The 20,650-nt window shown below is 40.5% G+C and overlaps 1 protein-coding gene across 1 annotated transcript in view; it reads right to left on the bottom strand.

Annotated features, from left to right (window-relative positions):
• LOC133563457 (N-acetyl-beta-glucosaminyl-glycoprotein 4-beta-N-acetylgalactosaminyltransferase 1-like) overlaps positions 1-19,278 on the bottom strand; it is a 521,254-nt gene extending 501,976 nt beyond the window's left edge. The window contains exon 1 of the mRNA XM_061917589.1: positions 18,355-19,278. Coding sequence (XP_061773573.1) covers positions 18,355-18,496 — 142 coding nt within the window. The 5' untranslated portion in view covers positions 18,497-19,278. The remainder of the gene's footprint in view (positions 1-18,354) is intronic.
• Between the last annotated feature and the right edge of the window lie 1,372 nt (positions 19,279-20,650).

Genomic DNA, 20,650 nt, shown 5'->3' with positions numbered 1-20,650 from the left:
AAATTGAGCAAATTGGCTATTTCTGGCAATTTATTTAAGTGTGTATCAAACTGGTAGCCCTTCGCATTAATCAATACCCAAGAAGTAGCTCTTAGTGTCAAAAAGGTTGGTGACCCCTGCTATAGTAGAACACATTTCAGGCTGCTATGTTGCGTGAAACAAGTGTAAGGGTGTTATTTTATGCTTACATGGCTCAAATTATGTAAAAAAAATAATAAAATAAATTTTAAAAAAAGTATTTAGAATGTTGTAAACAGTTAATGCTCCAACTATGAAAATAATGATAAATAATAACCCTACGACGCGAAAACATGTCACACAAAAGTGTCTGTTTTTAATTGTTTATTTTCTATGCTACTTTTATGGGTTTTTTTAGATGTACGGCTACCTTGATTGCCTAGAAAGGCACTTTACAAAATAAATGTATATTATTGTGTGACGGAAATCCGTTTATCATAGTGAGGCCTGGAATCAATTAGCCTCTGTAAATTTCTATGTAGTGGCCATGCTGGAAGACTTGACAACGGCCAGTAAATTGATGATTAGATGATCCTTCAGCAACCAGGGAATAGAACGCACTCAAGGCTGCTATATTGAGCAAAACAATTGTAAAGCCGTTATTAATGCTAGAAAAAATTAAAAAAGGTCAACCGTCTTTATGCTTTAACCTTGCAAATATTACATTTATAAATCCATCCATCCAGTTTCTAATGGTTGTCCTTTTTAGGAACATTAAAACATTATTTTGGACCCAAGTTATTATTGCATTTATGTCGTGTTATAAAACTATCTATAACAGGAAAAAAAGGGTTGAAAGCATTCATCTGAAAAATATAAACAAGCTAAGAGGGACAAAAATACTTTACCGTTTTGATAAATCATAGGAAACAAACAAAATGTGTTTTGAAGTACAAATGTTTGCTATGAATACTTAACAGGCAGAGAGCATGAAGGGGTCTTCTCATGTTGACCAAAGCTTGCCCACAAATCTGCACACAGAGGTGAAATGTGCAACCCTTTACAGTCTCTGGATAAAAACAACTGCCTCAAACACTCTTCTGAAATTGTTTTTCAACAACAGCCCATTCAGGCTGGGATTTTTCAATAACAGAGTATGTATGCCACATTCAGTATCTAACGTTTATACTGTAATATTCCTGTCTTGTACTAATAATAATCCAAAACATAGGCCACAAAGTCTAGTGGTTCACACAGCTCAATTAAAATGCAAGTACCGTGGAATCACTTCCCACTTGGGTATAATAAAGAGTGAATGGTTGGTTTTCTGTACAATATGTACAGTCTCACGATTATGTCATAGTCTAATTTGCCTATTTGGCCACTTGCTATTTCCAATAATGTTACGGATTTTTGCAAAATATGCACCTCATGCTATACTGGTAGGAAGATTAAAGCAAATAAATGACATGCAATGGAGTGAAAAATAATCAAAAATGTTCATATGTGACATTTTTAAAATAAAAATTGCAATTGCATCAAAATATGGAGGTATTTTAATAGTAAATTTAAATGATGCAAGCAATGAACTGTGATTATTTAAAATTCAAAAGTGTGATTAATTTAGTTATAAAGTTACTCGTTACAAGAATAATATTAGGTCAGTTTTAACGTAAACCGTGGCACCAATAATACTTAAATATAATAAGTGTCAATCAAACCGTAGTTTATAATCTGCATAATAAAATCACAATAATAGCTTTGTTTAGTGGTCAGATGCCATTTACAAAATAAACACAGCTCTCATTCCGACTGTAATGATATCCGAGCATCAAAAATACATCACACACACTCAGGAGAAGCTGTAAGTATTAAAATTGGCACATCAACAATGACTTATGCACCAATAGCAAGCTGTGATCTAACAGGCAAAACCGGAACGCAAAAATTAAACTTTCAGAGTGAAAGGTTGTAAAATAAGAGTCTCTGCATTAAAATGGAGGATTACAAATCTATTTGTGGCAGCCCGCCACAAATAAATGAATGTATGGAAACCCTGTATACATTTTGTGGGTGGGGTATATCAGAAAAAAGTTTAATGAAAGAACTGTACACCAATCACACATTCAAATCTTTTGAATGATGTCTGAAGAAAATGTGACCCATTTTCTGCACATAAAACATCATTGCAGTTTAATTATGGTGAATTCAATTACTATTGCTCGGGTTCCTAGTAATAACATAAATAATTCCGCATTAAAGTATCGTGCTGATTTTTTGTTGAAACAGTGACTGTCACCATTTGTCACTAATTGGAAAATGCTAATCAGCCACTGATAAAAAAAAAAAAAACTTGCACTTTTAATAAAGTATGCCATTTAGTTCTGCAAAGATTAATTCAATAAATGGGACCTATTATTATTTTAATCTTAGATTCAGTTCAGTTCAGTTTTAGTTTATTCCGAACATGCACACATTACAATGTAATTTATTACATATTTCAAGTGGTTTTATTACAGCACGGAAAAGGAGTAGGACGAAGCTGAGCTTATATAATCCTACCCCTTTTCATACCATAGCAATTTTATCCTATTTTCCTGTTCTCTGTAACATAACAGTGAAACAATAAACAATAAAAAAAATAATATACCACAGTAAGTAAACACATTAAATGCATAAATATTTTTGTCTCAATTTAAAAAAAAAATAAAAAAGGTTCAAGATGTTATTGTTCTGTGTACTTTGTGAACACTTGCAGTTTGAACAGTCTCTTAAACCGAATCATATTGGTGCTTTGTTTGATTTATTTGGTTAATCCATTCCAAAATTTAATTCCACATACTGATATGCACGTGTTGTACGAGCACACAAATGTTTTACATTAGATTTTCCCCTAAGGTTACATTTCTCCTCTTTTGTTGAGAAGAATTGTTGTACATTCCTGGGTAGCAGGTTATAGTTTGCTTTGTACATCATTTTAGCTGTTTGCAAATGCGCCAAATCGTTGAATTTCAATATGTGTGATTCAATAATTCAATATCCAACATTATGTATTATTTTAATTGATCTTTTTTGTAACACCGTTAGTGAATGAAGCACACATTTGTAGTTGTTTCCCCATATTTCTGCAGAATAACTCCGATATGGTAATCCATTTAAAACACTTCCTTTTGGTCGAGATAATACATATCCTTCGGTGTAAATTTTTCTCCACAGTCACTTCTAAAATCTGTTTTTTAGAGTCTGTCTCCAAGAAGTTCAATTTTGGAGGCCTTCCCAGAATGCAAATAAAACCACGTCCCATCCTCTCCCAAAGTATCATCATTTATCTTTTGAAAATGTACACCGTTTAAAATGGGTATCTCGAAGTTTTTTCTAGCCATAATCAAAAACAACCTTAATAAACATGATATATATTCACCCGCTCACAGCAATAGGTACACCTTTACACTCGCCGAACGATTACGGATGCCTAAAAAACTGCTTTTATCAGCATTTATGTCACTGCATGTTGCACGTCAGTATTATTTTTCATATGCCTAGATTAGATGAAAATAATACATTATGCTACCCGTTGTTTGTAAACACAAAAAGTTAAATTTTATTGTTAAAGTGGTAGTGATATTAATGCTGCCGAATGAACAGCAAGGCAGTCCAAGGAACTCTTAGACATGCATAGTGACGGAAGACAAGACTGAACCACTGTGGCACATGTGGGAGGGGACGATTCTTGACTAAAGAATGAGAAGCTGCCATTTCACATTTATATTGGATAAGTTGATTATTTCACCTTGCAATGACAAGTACCACTTGAGCGTGTGTGGAGAGACTACACAACAGCCTGATATGAATATTTACATGCTTCTTAGAGCCCCATTTTCAGTAATGGCTAACATCCCACTTAGAACCCCCTTGGTGAAAGAGGGTACATGTTATTCATAAAAGGTTAAGTGAGTTGACCTGCTCGGATGCCTGCCGAACGGAAGACCGTCTATGAGACACACAGACCTGCGAACCACTGAACGCTTTCTTCCTCACTAAACAGCCGCAGGGAGCGAGTCACAAAGATAGACATTATCTCAACTCTTAAATGTGAAGAACACATTAAAAAGTGAAGTCACAACATTCCTCTTGACGTGTTGCAACCACAGAAAAAGTACAACATGGTGATAAATCAGTAGAAGCATTTAAGTCTCACCTTAAAACTCATTTGTATACTCTAGCCTTTAAATAGACTCCCTTTTTAGACCAGTTGATCTGCCGTTTCTTTTCTTTTTCTCCTATGTCCCACTCTCCCTTCTGGAGGGGGTCCGGTCCGATCCGGTGGCCATGTACTGCTTGCCTGTGTATCGGCTGGGGACATCTCTGCGCTGCTGATCCGCCTCCGCTTGGGATGTTTTCCTGCTGGCTCCGCTGTGAACGGGACTCTCGCTGCTGTGTTGGATCCGCTTTGGACTGGACTCTTGCGACTGTGTTGGATCCATTATAGATTGAACTTTCACAGTATCATGTTAGACCCGCTCGACATCCATTGCTTTCCTCCTCTCCAAGGTTCTCATAGTCATCATTGTCACCGACGTCCCACTGGGTGTGAGTTTTCCTTGCCCTTATGTGGGCCTACCGAGGATGTCGTAGTGGTTTGTGCAGCCCTTTGAGACACTAGTGATTTAGGGCTATATAAGTAAACATTGATTGATTGATTGATTGATAAATCGTGAATAGTGTCACAGTAGAACATACACTATACAGTACAATACCTTCACTGTCTACAAGCGTCAGATACAGTAGTGCTTTGCCTTACAGTACTGTATATTAATCTTCATGCAACCAAGAAATACTAATATTCATAAATGTACAAAACTTTAATTTACTTTTCCCCTTACTGCAAATGAATAGGCTACCTTTAAACAACTTTTAAGGCGTGTCTTAATGAAATTAAACAATGGATGTCCGCCAACTTTTTGAACCTCAACGCCAACGAAACGGAAATACTGATTATCGGTCCTGCTAGATACCGACACTTATTTATTAATACCACCTTAACATTTGACAACCAAACCATTACACCAGGCGACTCAGTTAAGAATCTGGGTATTATCTTCGACCCAACTCTCTCGTTTGAGTTACACATCAAGAGTGTTACTGAAACGGCCTTCTTTCATCTCCGTAATATCGTTAAAATGTGTTCCATTTTGTCCACTAGCGACGCTGAGATCATTATTCATGCGTTCGTTACGTCTCGTCTCGATTAGTGTAACGTATTATTTTCAGGTCTCCCTATGTCTAGCATTAAAGGGGGACATCATCACAATTTCAGAAGGGTTAAAACCAATAAAAATAAGTTCCCAGTGGCTTATTTTATTTTTCAAAGTTTTTTTCAAAATTTTTCCCATCATGGAATATCCCGAAAAAAGGCTTTAAAGTGCCTAATTTTCGCTATCTGTAAATCCACCGTCCATTTTCCTGTGACGTCATCCAGTGATGCCAATACAAACAACATGGCGGATAGCACAGCAAGATATAGCGACATTAGCTCGGATTCAGACTCGGATTTCAGCGGCTTAAGCGATTCAACAAATTACGCATGCAATGAAACGGATGGTTGGAGTGTGGAGGCAGATAGCGAAAACGAAATTGAAGAACAAACTGAAGCGATTGAGCGAATAGCTATTGAAGCTATTCGGCGATCTCCTTCTAACCAGACCATCTTTTGACCAGACCACTGGAGCAACTTAAATCCGTCGATTGGTAAGTGTTTGTTTGGCATTAAATGTGGGTGGAGGGAAAGACTGGATGCAAATATAGCTACAAATGTTCATACAGCTAGCTTAAATAGCATGTTAGCATCGATTAGCTGGCAGTCATGCCGTGACCAATTATGTCTGATTAGCACATAAGTCAATAACATCAACAAAACTCACCTTTGTGATTTTGTTGACTTTATCGTTGGAAATGCATCTGCTTTGAGTGTCGCAGGATATCCACACGTTTCTCTGTGCCATTTGTCGTAGCATCGCCAGTAAAATGTGCAGACCAAACGAGGGACTTTCGCATCTTTTGACACTGGTGCAACTTGAATCCGTCAATTGGTATGTGTTTGTTTGGCATTACACATGGGTGGAGGGAAAGGCTGGATGCAAATATAGCTACAAATGAGGCATAACGATGCAATATGTACATACAGCTAGCCAAAATAGCATGTTAGCTTCGATTAGCACTGCCCCTGTAACGACCTGGTATTGGGCTACGTTCACACTGCAGGGTAGGATATTCCATTCAGACTTTTGTTTTAAATCCGATCTTTTTATGTAGTTGTTCACATTACAAAAAAGGCAATGTCTAATGTGAACACAACCGGACCTACATACAGACCTGACGTAATAGGTGTAAGGAACAGTGTAATTTGGCCTGTCGCTACCATCACCTCTCCATCTCACCACTGCCTGGGGTCAATAGACTACAGACTGCAGTGAAGACGGCTGGCTACAATTTTTGGATGTGTTTTCCGGTCCGTATGCTGAATAGAATGGCAATATACGAATACACACTGCTGATACCGCTCTGCGTGTAACCAATGAGATAACCGGTTGTGTGGGTAGGACAATGCAGAGACTATTGACAGAGGCAGAAGCAGAACCAAGCGGAGCGGCTTAAGACTTTAGTTTAGCACCAAATGATAATATAAATACATTTAATAAAGTGAAATACAAATTAGCATGCAGTGCTAATCGATGCACACTCCAGGTAAATCACCTTGAATCCGTCCCTGATCGTGTTGTTACACCCTCCGACAACACACCGACGAGGCATGATGTCTCCAAGGTACAGAAAACAGTCGGAAAAACGGAAAATAACAGAGCTGATTTGACTCGTTTGTAATGTGTGAGATAGGCGCCAGCGCCCCCCGCAACCCCAGAAGGGAATAAGCGTTAGAAAATGGATGGATGGATGGATTTTCAACATTCAAACCATTTTCGACAACATTAGAGTATATAACATTTCAACAGTGCATTTACCGACCCAAATTCTGTATTCTGTTCTTCAAACTGGCAGCGCCAATGGCGGACAACGTCTCAGGCAGGGGTGTCGAACCTACGGTGTTATCTACTAAATACTTCAAGGAAAAATATGGCAATATCGCGAAATGATCAAGTATGACACATAGAATGGACCTGCTATCCCTGTTTAAATAAAAAAATCTCCTTTCAGTAGGCCTTTAAACATTATTGGTCAACGGAAGCAACAGCAACACCAACAAAAAACAAACCCATCACACTTGACAGTGTCATTGACAATTTACGGACAATTGAATGAAAACGACAGTAACACAGTAAAAAACAATATCTTGAAAAGTTTGTTAACAGCTGGGATGTTGTTTCCAATTCCTCTACCCTTGACTGTTTATAAGGTATTACGCAATCATCTCGTAGAGATCGCTTGTTACCTTTCCACCACTGATGGGTCTCCCAGTGTTTCTTCTGATTACCACCACAGGGTTTTGTGAGCCCCTGAATATTTTGTTGAATTTTAACAATTGTAATAAATGTATATTGCATTAGTGCATTATATTTCCATACAGCCCTTTCGCTGTGAACCAATTGAAAACATCAACTTTTTTAATTTTTATTCATAATATTTTGTATTCTTCTCTTATGCAGTGTATTAAAATGTATGTGCTTGAATTTTGTTTGTTGGTAACTGTGGTCTTGCGAGGATCGGTTAAGGCAGGTTCAGGAAAGACGTTTTAAATCGGTGTCAAGGAGGCTTCTCACCAAGTTTTCATCAATCAATCAATGTTTATTTATACAGCCCAAAATCACAAGTGTCTCAAAGGGCTGCACAAGCCACAACAGCATCATGGGTTCAGATCTCACATCAGGGCAAGGAAAAACTCAAACCAGCGGGATGACAATGAGAAACCATGGAGACGACCGGAGATGTGGGTGACCCCCTCACCCCCCCAGGGCGACCGGTGCAATGTCAGTCGAGTGATCTAGCATAATATTGTGAAAGTCCAGTCCGTAGGGAATCTAATATAATAGTGAGCGTCCAGTCCATTGTGAGTCTAGCAGGGGACCATTCTGAGCGGAGACAGGTCAGCAGCGCAGAGATGTCCCCAACCGATGCATAGGTGAGCGGTCCACCCCGGTTCCAGACTCTGGAGAGCGAGCGCTTCATCCGTGGCCACCAAACCTGTTCCCCCCTCCACGAGGGAGAGTGGGGCAGAGCATCTTAAGTGCACAGGAAGCCAGTGCAGGTGAACCAGTATAGGTGCAATATGATCAAACTTTCTTGTTCTTGTCAAAAGTCTAGCAGCCGCATTTTGTACCAACTGTAATCTTTTAAAGGGGAACATTATCACCAGACCTATGTAAGCGTCTATATATACCTTGATGTTGCAGAAAAAGGACCATATATTTTTTCAACCGATTTCCGAACTCTAAATGGGTGAATTTTGGCGAATTAAACACCTTTCTATTATTCACACTCACATTCACACTCACATTCACACACTAGGGCCAATTTAGTGTTGCCAATCAACCTATCCCCAGGTGCATGTCTTTGGAAGTGGGAGGAAGCCGGAGTACCCGGAGGGAACCCACACATTCACGGGGAGAACATGCAAACTCCACACAGAAAAATCCCGAGCCCGGGATTGAACCCCAGACTACTCAGGACCTTCGTATTGTGAGGCGGACGCACTAACCCCTCTTCCACCATGAAGCCCCTGGTTGGATAGTGGTTTAATATCCATCCATTTTCTACCGCTTATTCCCTTTTTTGGGGTCGCGGGGGCGCTGGCGCCTATCTCAGCTACAATCGGGCGGAAGGCGGGGTACACCCTGGACAAGTCGCCACCTCATCACAGGGCCAACACAGATAGACAGACAACATTCACACTCACATTCACACACTAGGGCCAATTTTAGTGTTGCCAATCAACCTATCCCCAGGTGCATGTCTTTGGAAGTGGGAGGAAGCCGGAGTACCCGGAGGGAACCCACGCATTCACGGGGAGAACATGCAAACACCACACAGAAAAATCCCGAGCCCGGGATTGAACCCCAGACTACTCAGGACCTTCGTATTGTGAGGCGGACGCACTAACCCCTCTTCCACCATGAAGCCTCTGGTTAGATAGTGGTTTAATATAAAAAAATCTAATTTTGTTTGTTATTGTTTACAAACTCAGACAAAAAGTTCCTGGCCACAAGATTGTTTTAAATACTAAAACCAAACAATTTAAATCACAGCCAATAGTGGGATATCATTTAAATATTTCGTTGAAATAGTTACATCGACATCTGACTAATGATCTATTGCTAACGATGGACTCTGATGCGTCATCTATGTTGCTGCTCCTCGATCTAAGCGCTGCTTTCGATACCGTCGATCATAATATTTTATTAGAGCGTATCAAAATACGAATTGGTATTTCAGACTCAGCCCTGTCATGGTTTAACTCTTATCTTACTGATAGGATGCAGTGCGTCTCCTATAACAGTGTGACCTCGGACTATGTTAAGGTAACGTGTGGAGTTCCCCAGGGTTCGGTCCTTGGCCCTGTACTCTTCAGCATCTACATGCTGCCGCTAGGTGACGTCATACGCAAATACGGTATTAGCTTTCACTGTTATGCTGATGACACCCAACTTTACATGCCCCTAAAGCTGACCAACACGCCGGACTGTAGTCAGTTGGAAGCGTGTCTTAATGAAATTAAACAATGGATGTCCGCTAACTTTTTGCAACTTAATGCCAAAAAAACGGAAATGCTGATTATCGGTCCTGCTAGACACCGACCTCTATTTAATAATACAACTTTAACATTTGACAACCAAATAATAAAACAAGGTGACTCTGTAAAAAATCTGGGTATTATCTTCGACCCAACTCTCTCCTTTGAGTCACACATTAAAAGCGTTACTAAAACGGCCTTCTTTCATCTCCGTAATATCGCTAAAATTCGCTCCATTTTGTCCACTAAAGACGCTGAGATCATTATCCATGCGTTTGTTACGTCTCGCCTCGACTACTGTAACGTATTATTTTCGGGTCTCCCCATGTCTAGCATTAAAAGATTACAGTTGGTACAAAATGCGGCTGCTAGACTTTTGACAAGAACAAGAAAGTTTGATCATATTACGCCTGTACTGGCTCACCTGCACTGGCTTCCTGTGCACTTAAGATGTGACTTTAAGGTTTTACTACTTACGTATAAAATACTACACGGTCTAGCTCCAGCCTATCTTGCCGATTGTATTGTACCGTATGTCCCGGCAAGAAATCTGCGTTCAAAAGACTCCGGCTTATTAGTGATTCCTAGAGCTCAAAAAAAGTCTGCGGGCTATAGAGCGTTTTCCGTTCGGGCTCCAGTACTCTGGAATGCCCTCCCCCTCCCGGTAACAGTTCGAGATGCTACCTCAGTAGAAGCATTTAAGTCTCATCTTAAAACTCATCTGTATACTCTAGCCTTTAAATAGACCTCCTTTTTAGACCAGTTGATCTGCCGCTTCTTTTCTTTCTCCTATGTCCCCCCCTCCCTTGTGGAGGGGGTCCGGTCCGATGACCATGGATGAAGTACTGACTGTCCAGAGTCGAGACCCAGGATGGACCGCTCGTCGGGACCCAGGATGGACCGCTCGCCTGTATCGGTTGGGGACATCTCTACGCTGCTGATCCGCTTGAGATGGTTTCCTGTGGACGGGACTCTCACTGCTGTCTTGGAGCCACTATGGATTGAACTTTCACAGTATCATGTTAGACCCGCTCGACATCCATTGCTTTCGGTCCCCTAGAGGGGGGGGGTTGCCCACATCTGAGGTCCTCTCCAAGGTTTCTCATAGTCAGCATTGTCGCTGGCGTCCCACTGAATGTGAATTCTCCCTGCCCACTGGGTGTGAGTTTTCCTTGCCCTTTTGTGGGTTCTTCCGAGGATGTTGTAGTCGTAATGATTTGTGCAGTCCTTTGAGACATTTGTGATTTGGGGCTATATAAATAAACATTGATTGATTGATTGATTGTGTTTTCTGTTTGGTTAGAATTGTGACGAAACAATGAATCATTCAATAATCTTGAAAAAAATACTTATCAGTATCAGCAGTGGCATGAACAATACTGCCCCTGTAACGACCTGGTATTGGGCTACGTTCACACTGCAGGGTAAGATATTCCATTCAGACTTTTGTTTTAAATCCGATCTTTTTATGTAGTTGTTCACATTACAAAAAAGGCAATGTCTAATGTGAACACAACCGGACCTACATACAGACCTGACGTCATAGGTGTAAGGAACAGTGTAATTTGGCCTGTCGCTACCATCACCTCTCCATCTCACCGCTGCCTGGGGTCAATAGACTACAGACTGCAGTGAAGACGGCCGGCTACAATTTTTGGATGTGTTTTCCGGTCCGTATGCCGAATAGAATGGCAATATACGAATACACACTGCTGATACCGCTCTGCGTGTAACCAATCAGATAACCGGTTGTGTGGGTAGGACAATGCAGAGACTATTGACAGAGGCAGAAGCAGAACCAAGCGGAGCAGCTTAAGACTTTAGTTTAGCACCAAATTATAATATAAATACATTTAATAAAGTGAAATACAAATAAGGCATCAAGATGAGTATCCTACACTTCACTTTTGTAAAGTAAATCTGAACAGCCAATATGGGCATCTACATCAACTATATGATTTGCCTGAGAAGCTGGACAGGACAAAAAAAATATATATACATATATATTTATATATATATATAAATATATCCATCCATTTTCTACCGGGGTGGCGGGGGGCGCTTAGCTACAACCCCGCCTTACACCCGATTGTAGCTGAGAGATATATAACTTTGATTTATATCGCGCTTTTCTAAACACTTAAAGCACTCACAGAGAAGTGGGACTCAACAATCATTCACACCTGGCGTTGGTAAGCTACATCTGTAGCCACAGGTGCCCTGGGGTAGACTGACGGAAGCGTGGCTTCCAGTTTGCGCCTACGGTCCCTCCGATCCACCACCTATCATTCATTCATCATTCATTCACCAGTGTGAGCGGCACCAGGGGCAAAGGTTGAAGTGTCCTGCCCAAAGACACAACGGCAGCGATTTTTTGGATGTCAATAGGTGGGAAGCGATCCTGCAACCCTCAGGTTTCTGGCCGGCCGCTCTACCCACTACGCCATACCGTATTTCCTTGAATTGCTGCCGGGGCGCTAATTAATGTAAAACCTCTTCTCACTCCTGCGCTTACCAAAGGCATGCGGTTAAAAGTAAGCATGCGCTAACTTTTTAAAACCTCTTCTCACTCCGGCACTTACCAAAGGTATGCAGTAAAAATTTGAGTGTGATGTAAGCTTGGACCTTAAATCCTACTGAATAGCTCTAATCTTCTTCCCTTTGTGCATTTCAAATTACCAGTATGGAAATCAGCCTCCATTTTGAAAATGATGACAGGGGAAGTGTCACTCGTGACGTCACGAGTTTGACCAGGCAGTAATACTAAGCATGCGCTAATTATTTTAGGAAGCGAGTTTGAACGGCAGTAATTCAAGGCAGGCGCATACTATATGCCCTGCGGCAATTCAAGGATATATATATATATATATATATATATATACACGTTTTTTTTTTTTTTAAGACTTTAGTTTAGGCGGTAGCTCTTTGTTGTTAAGGCGGCCGCCTTAACAACACAAAGCGCTGCGGGAAAACCCTGATATATATAAATAAAATGATAAATGGGTTATACATGTATAGCGCTTTTCTACCTTCAAGGTACTCAAAGCGCTTTGACACTACTTCCAATTTACCCATTCACACACACATTCACACACTGATGGAGGGAGCTGCCATGCAAGGCGCCAATTAGCACCCATCAGGAGCAAGGGTGAAGTGTCTTGCTCAAGGACACAACGGACGTGACGAGGTTGGTACTAGGTGGGATTTGAACCAGGGGCCCTCAGGTTGCGCACGGCCACTCTCCCACTGCGCCACGCCGTCCCAAATATAAGAAATACTTGAAAATATATACACCCCAGAGGTCTTAAGATTGGCAAGTATGTTTTAGGAAAGGCAGAACTAAGCGGAGCAGCTTGTTAAAGGCCTACTTAAACCCACTACTACCGACCACGCAGTCTGATAGTTTATATATCAATGATGAAATATTAACATTGCAACACATGCCAATACGGCCTTTTTAGTTTACTAAATTACAATTTTAAATTTCCCGCGAGGTATCATGTTGAAAACGCCGCGGAATGATGACGCTTATGTTGACACGTGCTTGTGACGTTATTAGTTGGAGCGGACATTTTAGCCCAGCACCACTTACGGCTAAAAGTCGTCTGCTTTAATCGCAGAATTACACAGTATTTTGGACATCTGTGTTGCTGTATCTTTTGCATTTTGTTCAATTAATAATGGAGACTATAAAGAAGAATGCTGCTGGTGGAAAGCGGTGGATTGCAGCTGCCTTTAGCAACCAAAACACAGCCGGTGTTTCTTTGTTCGTTGTGAAGCTTTAATATGGAACAGAGCGGTCAAGCGAACATGTTTCTCTACCACATGTCAACCAGCAAGTTTTTGGATGAGAAAATTGTGATATTAAGTCGGCTCTTACCGGAGACTTGCAGCAGCTGTCAAAAAGGCAGCTGTGACTTTCTTGGCTCCTCTATATGGCTTCCAGCAGAGACACTGGCGGTCACCACAGCCTCCGACTTTCAGGTATGACTTTATAATCTCACTAAAACACCAGTAACACAATAAGCAGATAAGGAATTTTCCAGAATTTCACTTGTAAATGTGTCTAATAACATCTGAATAGCTCCCACTGCCGTCGCCTTTTTTTTTCTTTCTAGTGCTTCACTCTAACTTTCCTTATCCACAAATCTTTCATCCTCGCTCAAATTAATGGGGAAATCGTCGCTTTCTCGGTCTGAATTGCTCCTGCTGCTGGTGGCTAAGATTATGAAAAATGTGAGGATGTGAGGAACCCTACAACCCGTGACGTCACGCGCACATCGTCCGCTACGTCCGGGAAAGGCAAGGCTATTAAATTAGCGACCAAAAGTGGGGAACTTTATCGTCGATGTTCTCTACTAAATCCTTTCAGCAAAAAATATGGCGATATCGCGAAACGATCAAGTATGACAAATAGAATGGACCTGTTATCCCCGTTTAAATAAGAAAATCTAATTTCAGTAGACCTTTAAGACCTTTAGTTTAGCACCAAATGATAATGTAAATACATTTAATAAAGTGAAATACAAATAAGGTATCCTACACTTCTCTTTGTAAAGTAAATCTGAACAGCCCAGTATATGTACAGTGGGGCAAAAAAGTATTTAGTGAGCCAACGATTGTGCAAGTTCTCCCACTTAAAATGATGACAGAGGTCTGTAATTTTCATCATAGGTACACTTCAACTGTGAGAGACAGAATGTGAAAAAAAACAACCATGAATTCACATTGTAGAATTTAAAATAATGTATTTGTAATGATGGTGGAAAATAAGTATTTGGTCACTTCAAACAAGGAAGATCTCTGCTCTCACAGACCTGTACTTATTCTTTAAGAAGCTCTTCTGTCTTCCACTCGTTACCTGTCTTAATGGGACTGTTTGAACTCGTTATCTGTATAAAGACACCTGTCCACAGCCTCAAACAGTCAGACACAAAACTCCACTATGGCCAAGACAAAAGAGCTGTCGAAGGAACCAGGAAAAGAATTGTAGACCTGCACCAAACGGGAAGAGTGAATCTACAATAGGCAAGCAGCTTGGTGTGAAAAAATCAACTGTGGGAGCAATTATCAGAAAATGGAAGACATACAAGACCACTGATAATCTTCCTCGATCTGGGGCTCCACGCAAGATCTCATCCGTGGGGTCAAAATGATCATGACAATGGTGAGGAAAAAATCCAGAACCACACGGGGGGACCTGGTGAATGACCTGCAGAGAGCTGGGGACCAAAGTAACAAAGGTACCATCTAGTAACACACACTACGCAACAGGGAATCAAATCGTGGAGTGCCAGACGTGTCCCCCTGCTTAAGCCAGTGCATGTCCAGGTCCGTCTGAAGTTTGCCAGAGAGCACATGGGGAGAATGTCATGTGGTCAGATGAAACCAAATAGAACTTTTTGATATAACTCAACTCGTCGTGTTTGGAGGAAGAAGAATACTGAGTTGCATCCCAAGAACACCATACCTACTGTGAAGCATGGGGGTGGAAACATCATGCTTTGGGCTGTTTTTCTGCTAAGGGGGACAGGACAATTGATCCGTGTTAAGGAAAGAATGAATGGGGCCATGTATCGTGAGACTTTGAGCCAAAACCTCCTTCCATCATTGAGAGCTTTGAATGGTTGACCAAATACTTATTTTCCACCATAATTTACAAAAAAATTCTTTAAAATTCCTACAATGTGAATTCCTGGATATTTTTTTTTCACATTCTGTCTCTCACAGTTGAAGTGTACCTATGATGAATATTACAGACCTTTGTCATCATTTTAAGTCGGAGAACTTGGACAATCGGTGGCTGACTAAATGCTTTTTTGCCCCACTGTATATATATATATATATATATACATATTTTTTATTTTTTTGGTTTTGTTTTTTAATGGGGATAGGTTGATTGGCAACACTAAATTGGCCCTAGTGTGTGAATGTGAGTGTGAATGTTGTCTGTCTATCTGTGTTGGCCCTGCGATGAGGTGGCGACTTGTCCAGGATGTACCCTGCCTTCCGCCCGATTGTAGCTGAGATAGGCGCCAGCGCCCCCCGCGACCCCAAAAGGGAATAAGCGGTAGAAAATGAATGGATGGATGGACTTTAGTTTAGGCGGCCGCCTTAAAAACAAAGCGTTGCGGGAAACCCTGATATATATAAGAAATACTTGAAAATATATACACCCCAGAGGTCTCAAGATTGGCAAGTATGCTTTAGGGCAGAGGTCACCAATCTTTTTGAAACCAAGAGCTACTTATTGGGTACTGATTAATGCGAAGGGCTACCAGTTGAATACACACTTAAATAAATTGCCAGAAATAGCCAAGTTGCTCAATTTACCTTTAATAAATAAATGTATACATATAAAAAAAATGGGTATTTCTGTCTGTCATTCTGTCGTACATTTTTTTTCCTTTTACGGGAGGTTTTTTGTAGATAATGAATGATGAAAAAAAAACACTTAATCCGACGGTTTAAAAGAGGAGAAAACACGAAAAAAAAGAAAAATAAATTTTGAAACATAATTTATCTTCAATTTCGACTCTTTAGAATTCAAATTTCAACCGAATAAATTGAAGAAGTGAAGTGAATTATATTTATATAGCGCTTTTCTCTATCAACTCAAAGCGCTTTACATAGTGAAACCCAATATCTAAGTTACATTTAAACCAGTGTGGGTGCCACTGGGAGCAGGTGGGTAAAGTGTCTTGCCCAAGGACACAACGGCAGTGACTAGGATGGCGGAAGCGGGAATCGAACCTGCAACCCTCAAGTTGCTGGCACGGCCGCTCTGCCAACCGAGCTATGCTGCAGAGAAAAACTAACTAATTCGAATCTTTTTGAAAAAATTAAAAACATTCTTTTGGAACATCATTAGTAATTTTTCCTGATTAAGATTCATTTTAGAATTTTTATGATATGTTTTAAATAGGTTAAAATCCAATCTGCACTTTGTTAGAATATATAACAAATTGGACCAAGCTATATTTCTAACAAAGACCAATAATTATTTCTTCTAGATTTTCCAGAACAAAAATTTAAAAAAAAATTCAAAAGACTTTGAAATAAGATTTAAATTTCATTCTACAGATTTTCTAGATTTGCCAGAATAATTTTTTTGAATTTTAATCATAAGTTTGAAGAAATATTTCACAAATATTCTTCGTCGAAAAAACAGAATCTAAAATGAAGAATTAAATTAAAATGTATTTATTATTCTTTACATTAAAAAAAAATACTTGAACATTGATTTAAATTGTCAGGAAAGAAGAGGAAGGAATTTAAAAGGTAAAAAAGTATATATGTTTAAAAATCTTAAAATAATTTTAAAGTTTGTATTTTTTCTCTCAAATTTAATTTCTGAAAGTTATAAGAAGCAAAGTAAAAAGAATAAATGAATTTATTTAACTACGTGAAGACCAAGTCTTTAAAATATTTTCTTGGGTTTTCAAATTCTATTTGAGTTTTGTCTCTCTTAGAATTAAAAATGTCGAGCAAAGCGAGACCAGCTTGCTAGTAAATAAATAAAATTTAAAAAATAGAGGCAGCTCACTGGTAAGTGCTGCTATTTGAGTTATTTTTAGAACAGGCCAGCGGGCTACTCATCTGGTCCTACTGATGTGGTCCTGATGGTTTCATCTGGTCGGGATCTTCAGCTCTCACTGGATCGGTTCGCAGCCGAGTGTGAAGCGACAGGAATGAGAATCAGCACCTCCAAATCCGAGTCCATGGTTCTCGCCCGGAAAAGGGTGGAGTGCCATCTCCGGGTTGGGGAGGAGACCCTGCCCCAAGTGGAGGAGTTCAAGTACCTAGGAGTCTTGTTCACGAGTGGGGGAAGAGTGGATCGTGAGATCGACAGGCGGATCGGTGCGGCGTCTTCAGTAATGCGGACGTTGTATCGATCCGTTGTGGTGAAGAAGGAGCTGAGCCGAAAGGCAAAGCTCTCAATTTACCGGTCGACCTACGTTCCCATCCTCACCTATGGTCATGAGCTTTGGGTCATGACCGAAAGGATAAGATCACGGGTACAAGCGGCCGAAATGAGTTTCCTCCGCCGGGTGGCGGGGCTCTCCCTTAGAGATAGGGTGAGAAGCTCTGCCATCCGGGAGGAACTCAAAGTAAAGCCGCTGCTCCTCCACATCGAGAGGAGCCAGATGAGGTGGTTCGGGCATCTGGTCAGGATGCCACCCGAACGCCTCCCGAGGGAGGTGTTTAGGGCACGTCCAACCGGTAGGAGGCCACGGGGAAGACCAAGGACACGTTGGGAAGACTATGTCTCCCGGCTAGCCTGGGAACGCCTCGGGATCCCCCGGGAAGAGCTAGACGAAGTGGCTGGGGAGAGGGAAGTCTGGGCTTCCCTGCTTAGGCTGCTACCCCCGCGACCCGACCTCGGATAAGCGGAAGAAGATGGATGGATGGATGGAAATAGAGGCAGCTCACTGGTAAGTGCTGCTATTTGAGTTATTTTTAGAACAGGCCAGCGGGCTACTCATCTGGTCCTTACGGGCAACCTAGTGCCCACGGGCACCGCGTTGGTGACCCTTGCTTTAGGAGAAGAAAAAAAACTAAGTCTTTCAAATTCTAATCCAAAAAAAAAAAAAAATCGTCCGTAAATTGTTGCTAAAACTAATCGTTACACCGAATAAAAACACCCAAGCGCTTACCTTTCCCGTAGTTAAAGTGGAGTTTGATGGTCTTCCCCTGGTGAATGTGCAGGTAAGTGAACCACACGGCGGAGGTGAGCAGCACCAGAAGCAGCAGCAGCTTGAACTGCTTCCGGATCTTCTTCACGGGGAAGCGAAGCATCCTGACTCCAACATCCTCCGTTGGCGGCCCGAGTGAGAGTCAGAACGTATCCGGGACTGCGTGGAGCGGCTAGTAGCGGGGACGTATAGTTACTTTACACTCCGTGGACCGCCTCTGCTCGCGCGGTGGCAACAACAGCGTGGAGAAGTGACGCCGCTTCGGGGTTCATGTCGCCCCCAAAAAAAAAATTCACTTAAGAGGACACAAAATAGCAGTCTGGCGATTATCTCCACAAATCCTCCCCTCGGTAGGGATCATCCGCGTCGGGCACTTTGACGTCCCACGCTCGGCGTTGGAGGTAATAAGCGGGTGGGGAGACGTCAACATGTCACAGCTCCATCTTGGGGGGAAAAAGTGAGGCTGAGTGTGGGAGCGCCTTTTTATTCAAGTCCCGGGAGAGGAGGGGCGCTCGGCTGTCATCACGCCGGGCTCCGAGCTAAACACTTCTCACATGCACCACGACAACCGGGCATGTCAAAGCCAATATTCCTCCATCTGGAATCCACGGTAAAGACGGACGAGGAGTCCGATCATCCTCGGCAGGTGCACGGCAGACATTTCCGTAAAAGTAGCTCGCTTGCTCCTCCGGATGACAATTTAGTGGAGCGTCAAAGAAAAGAGGGAGAATCCTAGCGCATCTTCATGATTAAAGGTCCAAGCCTTGAAAAAAAAATCTCGGTGGATGGGAGAGACAAATATTTAAACAAGCGGCTCCGCAAACTACTCCTTTGTTTAGTTGGATTAAAACACGTAAACGTAGCCGCTTTCCGCTCAGGACGCCCATCAATTGAGCAGCTGAGAGGTGCAGAGCAACCTACCCTGGGAGGATGAAGAGTGACACGGCCAACAGCCAATTAAAATGCAGTGTGTTTGCTCATAGGGGCGGGACTACAAGGTCAGCGATCATTGTTTATTTTTTATTATTATTATTTATTAGAATTATTACTAGTGTGTTTTTTATTATTCAGACAATAGCTTGGTAAAACTTGTACTATTGATAAAAAAAAGCAATCCGAGAAAATATTTCCGTATGTGTGTGGGGTTTTTTTTACACATTATACTCAATAGTACTGTACATTTAATGTGAAACGGTAATCATTAATATTAAACAAATATTAAATATTCAGGTAGATCAAACCGGTGCTACACAGTTTATGATTGCCGTTTTACATTCAATTCACAATAATATTAAGTAAAATATGTTACAAAAAACACATACGGAATTATTTTCTTAGAATTATTTATTTATTTATTTATTTTTTAATCCATAGTTCAAGTTTTTCTTCGCTCTTATCTCATAAATATATTGTCTCCATCCAAAATGGATGGACACAATAGCTAAGTAAAACTTGAACTATATATAAATTAAAAATCAATCTAAGAAAATATTTTTTCTGTGTGTTTTTTTGTACATATTTTCCTTAATATTTTTGTACATTTAATGTGAAACAGCAATCATAAATATTCTGAATATTCAGATGGATCAAACTGGTGCTACACAGTTTATGATTGCCATTTCATATTAAATGTACAGTAATATTAAGTATAATATGTTAGAAAAAAAACACACATACTGACTTATTTTCTTAGATTTTTTTTTATGATTTATTTTTGTATCTATAGTTCAAGTTTTACTTAGCTAATGTCTCATATATATATATATATATCTATATATATATCTCTATATATATATATATAGATATATATATATATATATATATATATATATATATATATATATATATATATATTAGGGCTGGGCAACGATTAAACATTTTAATCAAAGTTAATCGCACCATTTGTCCGATTAATCGCGATTAACTGCATTTTATACGCAAAGCCCAATAATGAATTCAAAAGTAGTGTGTAGTGCACCTTTATTGGAATATTCTCCCACATGAACAAAAGCGCCAAAACATTTGTTGTGCAAATCAGTACTTGGTAAACAGTAGCAGTTAAATAGCATATTTGATATGATGGGAATTTTCCAATTGTTTGCTTGGTGCTTTGATAAACTGAACGCATCATATACATGGTACTATATTGTGATGTTATGAGCCAGGGGAAAAAAGAACTACCCTACCCAGCATGCAACAGGAGTGACGAGCATGCGCGGTAGCCCGGTAAAGGTTGTGTGTCGCCATGACGGCATCT

The sequence above is a fragment of the Nerophis ophidion genome, linkage group LG12 (genome assembly GCF_033978795.1).
Source record: "Nerophis ophidion isolate RoL-2023_Sa linkage group LG12, RoL_Noph_v1.0, whole genome shotgun sequence".
NCBI lineage: Eukaryota > Metazoa > Chordata > Actinopteri > Syngnathiformes > Syngnathidae > Nerophis > Nerophis ophidion.
Note: the sequence above shows the minus strand (reverse complement) of the source record. Positions and strands in the feature narration are given on the sequence as shown.